At 45.2% G+C, this 9494-nt stretch overlaps 1 protein-coding gene across 2 annotated transcripts; it reads left to right on the top strand.

Moving 5' to 3' along the window:
* Positions 1-1338: 1338 nt before the first annotated feature.
* LOC119282140 lies at positions 1339-3009 on the top strand. 2 transcript variants are annotated; one of them, XM_037562461.1, is made up of 3 exons: positions 1339-2024; positions 2148-2282; positions 2467-3009. In XM_037562461.1, exons 1-3 carry the CDS (start codon positions 1455-1457, stop codon positions 2881-2883), a joined length of 1122 nt encoding a protein of 373 aa, XP_037418358.1. In that variant the 5' UTR covers positions 1339-1454; the 3' UTR covers positions 2884-3009. The 2 variants fall into 2 exon arrangements, with proteins under 2 accessions (XP_037418358.1, XP_037418357.1); XM_037562460.1 differs by having other exon boundaries at positions 1339-2027.
* The last annotated feature ends 6485 nt before the right edge of the window (positions 3010-9494 follow it).

Below are 9494 nucleotides of genomic sequence, written 5' to 3'. Positions count from 1 at the left end.
TACAAATTAGCGGAAGGGATTGTAATCATTGATATGCATTTGCTAGTAAATGACTAGATTTGTATATCTTTGACACTAGGCCTCGATATTCATTCACGATACCCGATTACAACGATAGACTGTAGGATATAACACCTTGATAAGCCTACAACCCACTCACACTCTACGGCCTACGAAGTCTCAACCGAAAATGTAATACACCCATGGCCCATAACTCATCCCGCCCCTTGTTTGTCTTCGGACTGTTCAAGTTTTGGTGCTGCTAACTAAGGGTCAAATTTCATGACTGGTGAACAGGAGACCGAGCATCTTTGATCTTAAAGAGTCAAGCCTCCAACTGCTTGCTCCCGCCCAACACAATATTAGTCGCACCATAGTACATCTAGACTCAACACCTTTCATGCTCCAAGACCACCCTGTCCTTTTCCTTAACCGTCTTCTTCCCTGATGATGCAATTGATAGTAACAAAGTGCTACTGCTGACATAGATCATCTTCCATGATCGACCAAAAGCGCTTAAAAGATAGTGTGCAACTCATCGGGCCCTGAGCCTTCAAAACTCCTATATTGAAAAGAGCCTTGGATGCCTCCTCTGGGATAAGTGAGCCATTAAGTTTATGTTCACAACATGGGTAACCATAGACACCACCTAATCAGTTGCGCTAGTATCTGGTTCTAGTACCTTAGACTGAACAATGCGATAAATAATTCATCACCAAATTGTTTAAATCATACGGGATTTTAGAATACTAGTCCCGAGAAGTTAGTATTGAGTATTTGATTTTTTTTCTCTCGAGAAGTTTTTTTTAGGGGACTTCTCTCGAGAATATTGAAACTCTTTGTTGAGTCGACGCCGTATAACGGGCCCAGGTACCTGATCCCAACGTTTGGCCCAACATCTCTGCCCACCACCACTCTGCTCCTCCCCCAAACCGAAACCCTCGCCGTCGCCCTTCTCCCCCTCCTCCGGCGGCCATGGGCGACCAGCAGCTGCTCCTTGGCATCTCCAGGGGCGATATGCTCGCCAGAATAGAGCGTTGCGGCCGGGATCCTGCGATGCTGGACCTCGGCTCAAACATGCTGCTCCACTTCGCGTACGAGTACCTCCCGGACCCGCCCGTCTCCCCCGCCGCGCCCCTCTCGCTCGCCGGCGCCTCGTGGGTACCCGACGGCGTCGACCGCATCAGCCGCCTCCCCGACGTGCTCCTCCGCGACATCATCTCCCGCCTCCCTGCCAAGGACGCCGCGCGCACCGCCGCCCTCGCCTCGCGCTGGCGCCCGCTCTGGCGCTCGGCGCCCCTTGCTCTTGTCGACAGCCACCTGCTTCCGGACGGCGGCGCGTCCGGGCCTCTCATCATCGGCGCTCCCTCTCCCCGGCCGTCACAGCCGCGGTGTCCAGCGCCCTCGCGGCGCACCCGGGGCCCTTCCGCTGCGTCCACCTCACCTGCAGCACCATGGACGAGCACCGAGGCGAGATGGCGCGCTGGATCGACACCCTCGTCGCCAAGGGGGTCCAAGATCTCGTCTTTGTCAACCGCCCTTGGCCGATGGACCTGCGCCTCCCCGCCACGCTCTTCAGCTGCGCCTCCCTCACCCGCCTCTATCTCGGCGTCTGGACACTTCCAGGCACCGCCGCCGTGCCGCGCGGCGCCAGCTTCCCCAATCTCCGGGAGCTCGGCCTGTGCATGACTGTCATGGAGGAGCGTGCTCTGGCCTTCTTGCTGGAAAGAAGCCCCGTCCTGGAGTTCCTCCTCATCATGTGGAGCCAGACCGGAGCGCGCCTCCGACTCGTCAGCCACAGCCTGCGGTGTCTTCAGCTGGGCTATACCCACTTGGAGGACATCGAAGTGGTGGATGCCCCTCGCCTGGAGAGGCTCTTCCTGCGAAATGTATCCTTGCCTGGAACCGGCAAGTTCACCATAAACAGCCCTTCCAGGATCAAGATTGGCGGTGCACCCAACCTGCGTGTGCTGGGATACATTCAGCCAGGACAGACAGAGCTGGGGATTAGCAACACCGACATCGTGGTAGTAGATCCTACTAATTTAATTTGCATATGTAACTGACTAACTGTGCTGTGTCAATTGATATTGCCAATGTATGATCTGACTTAGTTTCCCTGTCCTTGGTGTTGGGATGCATTGCAGGCTGGGAGCAAGGAGAACATTGTCCTTAGTGTCCAGATTTTGGCCATAGACGTGCAGTTCGGTATCCGCAATGCTGTGAAAAAAGTGCCCGGCTTTCTCCGCTGTTTCCCCAACCTGGAGACGCTCCATGTCTATGTATAATTGGTTAACTTAACTAGATAGAGTTGTTGCATTGGCAATTTTGGAATACTAGTCCCGAAATAAGCGTCTCTGATTTAGTACAACTTTGCACTGTCAGAACTGTGAAGTTAATCATATAACTGTTGGCATGCTCATAGATAAGATACCTGAACTATTATGCTACCATTTTCATGTGCAGTCCCCTCCCATATCTGAAAAGTCCACCGGCAAGGTCAATCTGAAGTTCTGGCAGGAGGGCGGTCCCATGAAATGCGTGGTGCAGAGCATGAAGAAGGTGTTCTTCTACGAGTTCCAAGGGTCAAGAAGCGAGGTTGCTTTCCTCAAGTTCATTGCGGAGAGAGGTCGGGTGCTGGAGCTGATGGTGGTCGTGGTGGCCAAGGCATGTTTCTCCTCGGTGGATGATGATGTGAATGTGAAGCTGAAGCCTCTGACGGGTGCGAAATGGAGCAGCAAAGCTTGCAAACTACAGATCATCGAGAGCCCACGCACTGATGTCGCAGGTCCACTCTTCAGGCACAAGATAGCTTCTGATTTTGGGTGGGCTGACCCTTTCGACCTCAGGTACTACAAAGAAGAAAGGATCTCTGTAAGTTAGTTAATACCACCAAGCCGTCCCTCTTGTACTGCATGACTGCTAGTTCTTCAGCCAAAAAACCTGCATTTCTCTTGGCATGCTTTCTGGATGTGGTGTTACATGATGAGGTTGTTTGTGCCAAGTCAAGTCTTATGTGGCTGGATTTGCTGGTGGAAGTAACGGATTGAATCGGATAAAATGCTTTTACCAATAATTTCTTCAAGTCTGTTCCATCTTCAACTGTGTGCAGGGCTATCTAGTACTCTAGTAGTAGTATATATGGCCTTTCTGGTTTGTCCAACCGCAGTTTTCATTCGTGCATTCAAGTTGTTGTAGTTAGCACGAATCAACTTGGTATGCATTAGCAGTCAGTGGCGAGCATCGCTTTCACAGGCTTGCCGCGATGAAGCGGTGAGTTAGCAGTGTCCTTGAGGGTCGGCGTTATCGTGTTTGTTTGTCAAGACTGCTAGCTATGTGTGCCTGCTGAAAGATGAGTTGAGCTGTGCTGCCAGAGAGGAGGCGGGAAGGTGCTGCTTCCAAATGTGTTTTTTTTTTCGGATTAAACTATTATTGCAATTTGCGAATGGTTTGCTGTAATAATTGCTTCATGGAAGAATCTAAATGGTTTAGACAGGATAAATTCAACAGCATGAATCTGACATTGTTCAAGTTGTATCATGCAAGAAGCAGGACATCTCCAGTGAAGGTTTTAGGCTTTACTCTGCTTGAGCGTGATTCCCTCCATAGAATGCTTGTAAATTTTATACTACATCCATCTGAATTCCGGAGGGGGGTGGCGACGCTACTCCCTCCGATCCAAATTAATTGCCGCAGCTCTAGCTGAAGGTTGCTGGTAATCGCAAATCTTCGAGCGAAGGTCAAGTGCCGGCATTTGAAAATCAGGTCAAGTGCTGAAGGTTGCTGGCAATCACAAATCTACAAATCAGAATGGCCTCAGAAGTTGGACCTTGCGGACTCACGTCAGGTTCAGTGCCTAAAGTGGCGGACGCCGGTGAAGTGGAGGGAGACCGTCTCTGATGCCTCCTCCGCGGCGTCCTTCCAAGCTGCAATTTCAGGCGGTGTTTGAAGCTGCATTTCACATATACTCCTAGATTTTCTCAACAATACGTACTGTTTTCTTCTATTTTCTTTTTTTTTCTTTTGGAAATTATTGGAGGAAAAAGGGTCTCACGCACTACCTCCAATTCCAAAATAATCGAGGTTCCAAGTTTGACCAAGCTTGTTTAAGTTTGACCAAGTTTATAGAAAAATATATTGACATGCAGAACACCAACTTAGTCTCGTGAGATTATTTATAACATACATATTTTTGTACTATGTGTATTATTGTGTTGTACATCTTACCATATTTTTGATACCCTTAGCTTTTTATAACTTTATTTTCAATCTTCAAAAAACGTGTGCCGAGGGAGATTCAAACTTCAACCCTCAAGGTTTACTTCAAGTTCTAGTAACCAATCAAGATAGGTTGCTTCTTATGACCAGTTGTTGTCTTTTTCGCTTTTTATGTGGCAAATATAACTTCGTGAACTTTCAGGTCGTGCTTTTATGTATTTTTTAAAACCGTGTTTTGTTCTGTTTTGTTCCGGGTTTTTTAGTTTTCTTTTCCTTTTTTTATTTTTTGTTTCTTCAAATGCGTGAACTTAAAAAAATGTGAAGTTTTTCTCAAATTTGTGAATATTTTTCAATTTCTTAAAAAAATCATTTTTTGGAAATCTAATAACTTTTTCAAATTCATGTTTTTTTGAAAACAAATTCAATGAACTTTTTCAAATTCGCAAACGTTGGGACAGCCCAACAGGTCCGGTTTTTGACATCCTTAAAATGACCTCAATTTTTTTGGAAATGTAAGAACTTTTTCAAATTCATTTTTTTAAAATCAATGAAAATTTTCAAATCCGCAAATGTTGGGCCAGCCCAACCTGTTTGCAAAATAGACCATGTTCTCCGGTGAACATGATCTATGTTTTGACATCCTTAAAATGACATCACCTTTTGCAAGTAGGTGAACATGCCCATGGTAGGCATACATGTCAGGTTTGAATGATTTTCGACACCATATGCAACAATGCACAAAATTTTGAAAAACCAAAACAACTTGACATGGTGCCTTGAATTGGTCATACAAGGTCATGGGAAAAAATTGGGGCCAATTTAAAGATGTCGAACAACAACATGCTCTCAGACGAACACTTCTGGCCTACCCAAGCACTCCTCGTTGAACATGTGATTTCGTGGACATCCTCTAACTTTTGCCACCAGGCGGGCATGCCCATGATAGGAATTCATGCCAAGTTTGAATGAGTTTCGACACCGTATGCAAGTTGCGACACGTCCTGCCATTTATCGATCTTTTTTTACAAAGAAAACTTTAGAAAATGCAAAACTTCTGGAAAACCAAAGCAAGTTGGCATCGTGCCTTGAATTGGTCGTAAAAACTCCAAACCCAACCAAATTGTTCATGTTTTGAAAATTTGATCGCAAATTCAAAAAATGTTTGGAGGATTTCAAAAAACTGACCGTATTTTAAATTTTTGTTCACAAATTCATAAAAAACAGGAATTTCGAAAAAATGTCCTAGATTTTCCGATTTTTTTAAAAAATCGAAAATGTTCATGGTTTCAAATTTTGTTTGCAAATTCAAAATGTTTCAAGGAATTTTTTAAAAATGTTCACATTTTGAAAAAAATTCAATAACTTCAAAATATGTTTGTTTTTTCATTTTTTGTTCCTATTTTTAGAAAATGTTTGCATTAAAAAATTGTTTTGGTAATAATTGTTGTTTTCAATTTCTTCATGAAATGTTTGAGCCCAAAAAATATTCCTGTTTCGAAATGTTCAAGTTTTTAAAGTTTTGTTCAAAAATTTGAAAATGTTTATGTTTAAGAAAATATTTAATTTTTAAAAATACTAAATAACTTTCAAAATATGTAAAAAGTTTAAATCTGTTGCGGCTAATAATTCATATACACCGGACTGTCGTTGTAGGTACCAATTCCTAGGAATCACAGTGGCTAGCGATTTGGTTCACCGGAAGAAAGTCGGTTTGATCCTCACAGGGACTTTAGATTTGAGAATTTGTGGACGTTTAATTTGGTTTTGCCGTTGTCGTTTCTTTCTTTAAGTGCCTCACTACAAAACTGGAGGTTGTTTGTGGACGTTTAATTTGGTTCACTGGAAGAAAGTCGGTTTGGTTCTCACGGGGACTTTACATGATGAGGTTGTTTGTGCCAAGAAGTCTTGTGTGACTCGATCGCTGGTGGGGGTAACGGATTGAATCGGATAAATTGTTTTCACCAATAATTTCTTCATCTTGTTTTTCATTTTACCTTGCAGTCATTTGTGTGCAGGGCTATCTAGTACTCTAGTAGTCTAATGTGGTCTTTCTGGTTTGTCCAGCTACAGTTTTCATTTGTGCTGTGAAGTTGTTGTAGTTAGCATGAATCAACTTGGTATGCATTAGCGGTCGGCGGCGTGCATTGTTGCAAAGGCTCGCTGCGCCGGCGAGTTATGAGTGCCCTTGAGGGCGGGCATTATCGCGCACCGTTTGTTTGTTAGACTGTCAGCTAAGTGCACATGGTGAAAAATGAGTTCAGCTGTGCTGCCAGAGAGGAGGCATGGAGGTGTTGCTTACAAATGTATTTTCTTTTTTGGGTTAAACTATTATTTCAAATTGATTGCTGCTGCCAGAGTCATTGCAAGTTGCTCAAAGTGAACACCAGGGATCTGGGCATTGTTCAAGTTGTAACAAGAAACAGGCAGGACATCTTGACATTGTTCAGTTGGCAGTTGCAAATGTATCTCCAGCAAATTGAAATTCCACTCTGCTTCGGCGTGATTCCCTATGTAGAAATCTTCTAAATTTTATATATCCATCTGAATTCCAGGGAAAAAAAGGAAGCTATCATATCATAGTCTTCTTCTTTCTCTGGAAGACACATCACACAACATCTGATATATACCCTTTACCCATCCACAGAATTAACATAATTCTACAAACCAGCATCTGAAGGTTGCTGTTAAACACAAATCACAAATCTTCAAGCCAAGGTCAGAATGGACTGGGAAGTTACATCCATGACGAGGTCTGAATACAAATACAGTTTTTGCTTGGTTTATCTAGTACTCCCTTCGTCCCAAAATCATTTTTGACACTGTCATAGTGTCAAGAATGATCTTACATTTTGGACAGAGGGGGTACATGGCCCCTAGTTTCCTGACCTTGTGCTAGCTGGCTCAGCAATGTGATAAAACATGACCTCCGTCAGTCACGTGCCAGGGTGCTTCGGACGCCGTCACATTAATGCTCCTAACTGGACTCAAATCACCAGTGTCAGTCCGGCCTATTTTGAGAGAAACATCCGCAAGTTTCTGTGGCGAGCTGACTGACCGACGGTAGACCGAAGGAAGGTATGACCTTACGGACTCAGGTCAGGTTCAGGTTTATTGCCTAAAATGGCGGACGCCGATGAAGAGGAAGGAGACACCGTACTCGTTGCAGCAGTCGACGGCGTGCTTGTCCCTCATGCTGCCGCCGGGCTGCGCGGCGCGGTCGTGCCGTGCCAATGCCATTCTCGCACGGCGCCTCCACAGCGTACGTGCTTCCAAGCGTCATCGCCCAACCAGCCGACCCATTTGGTCTGTCTGAATGATTTTTGATCAATTTTCACAATTTAGACATTCTATGCATATAAATTCGAAAAAAAACCACACACATAGTTTATAACCAAATGAGTCACATAGTTTTTAAGTCACAATAAATAAACATCTCATACTCCCTCCGTTCCACAATGTAGCGCATATAGATTTTTCGAAAAGTCAAACTTTATAAACTTTGACCAAGTTTGTAGAGAAAATCATATACATCTAGAATACCAAATACATGTGCTTAGATACATCACAAGACATACTTTCATATTATATACATTTGGTATTGTAGATGTGAATAATTTTCTCTATAAACTTGGTCAAAGTTTATAATGTTTGACTTTGTAGAAAATCTATATGCGCTACATTATGGAACGAAGGGAGTAGTTTACAACCAAATACATCAAGAGAAAATGAGCTAATACGTTTATTCGTTTCTCACATGAGTCCACATATGCATAATCAAATCATTTTAAAGTTGAATGTGAGTTGTCTAGTCATGCATTTTTTGATGAAATTGGGTGAACTATGCAAACGTTTGTCGCTCCATGCTCAGGCTCAACATTTTCACCCTGAAAATCACACTTTTGGTCGTAGATGCTGTCACCATGTGATACGTCTCTGGCGTACTTATAACTTTTGATTGTTTTATGCCATTACCGTACTACTTCGACATACTTTTGGCAATAATTTATATGATTTCTTGGACTAACATATTAATCTAGTGCCTAGTGTCAATTCCTGTTTTTGCATTTTTTTATTTCGCAGAAAATCCATATCAAATTAAGTCAAAACGCAAGAAAATTTTACGGAGAATTTTTATGAAATATATGTGATTTTTTGGCGCAAGAATCAACGCCAGGGGCCCCATAGGCTTCACTAAACCTGGCAAACGTCGGGCCGGGCTTATAAAAGCCCGACCTTCATTTCTCAAGCCCGAGCCCGGCCCGAAGCCCGAAAAACTCCATATTTTCAAGCCCGAGCCCGGCCCGAAATCAAGCCCAAAGCCCGAAAGCCCGGCCCGAATGTTGTTTTTTAGTACGCACACGTGCAGGCCTGGCCCGAAGCCCGAAAGCCCGGCCCAAAATACGGAAAAATTGAAGCCCGAGCCCGGCCCGAACTATCTTTCGGGCTGCAAAACAAAGCCCGAGCCCGGCCCGGCCCAGCCCGGGTTTTTCGGGCCGGGCTCGGGCCGGGTCGTCGGGCCGGGCTGCCCATGCCCGGGTTTAGGCTTCACAAGCTCAAGCCCCTCCCCCCCTCCAGGGCGTGCCGAGTAAACTTGTGGCTCCCTCGGAGGTCGGTTGGAGCTGTCTTTCGGGCGCAAGGAAGCTAATATCCGAAAAAATCGTGTTAAAATTTTAGCCTTATCGTAGTTATGGATCTCCGAATATGTAAGAACCGGTGTTCGGCCAGAAAACAGAGAAGAAAACTGAGAGAGGGTCCAATCTGGATGGGCTCCCACCCCTCGGGGGCACGGAGGCCAAGAACCAGAGGAGGAATCCTTCTCCCATCTAGGGGGCGGACCAAGGAGGAAGAAGGAGGGGGCTCCCTCCCCCTCTCCCCGTGGCACCGGAGCGCTGCGGGGGGACCCATCGTGACGACAATCTACATCAACAACTTCATCGCTGTCATCACCAACTCTCTACTCCTCTATGCGGCGGTGTAACCTCTCTTTACCCATTGTAATCTCTACTTAAACATGATGCATTACCCTACATATTATTATCCAATAATATGTTGCCATCCTATGATGTTTGACACTAGTAGAAAAGGGGGCATTTGTCCCGGGTCGTTACTAATACCTCCACCCTTTAGTCCCGGTTCAAACACGAACCGGGACAGATGGTCCTCCATGTGGCCGGTGCGCCGAGCCCTGGCAGGGGGGACTTTGGTCCCGGTTGGTGGCACCAACCGGGACCAAAAGGCATCCACGCGTCAGCATTTCAGTGGCTGGGGTTTTTGTT

Source organism: Triticum dicoccoides, chromosome 3B (assembly GCF_002162155.2).
Source record: "Triticum dicoccoides isolate Atlit2015 ecotype Zavitan chromosome 3B, WEW_v2.0, whole genome shotgun sequence".
Taxonomy (NCBI): Eukaryota; Viridiplantae; Streptophyta; class Magnoliopsida; order Poales; family Poaceae; genus Triticum; species Triticum dicoccoides.
Note: the sequence above shows the minus strand (reverse complement) of the source record. Positions and strands in the feature narration are given on the sequence as shown.

What these genes read in the sequence shown, in the direction of transcription:
- LOC119282140 (XM_037562460.1), top strand. Translation starts at nt 1,455, where the DNA reads ATGGACGAGCACCGAGGCGAGATGGCGCGCTGGATCGACACCCTCGTC. An exon ending in TTAGCAACACCGACATCGTG is followed by an intron (nt 2,028 to 2,147) that starts GTAGTAGATCCT and finishes GATGCATTGCAG; the next exon opens with GCTGGGAGCAAGGAGAACAT. An exon ending in TGGAGACGCTCCATGTCTAT is followed by an intron (nt 2,283 to 2,466) that starts GTATAATTGGTT and finishes TTTCATGTGCAG; the next exon opens with TCCCCTCCCATATCTGAAAA.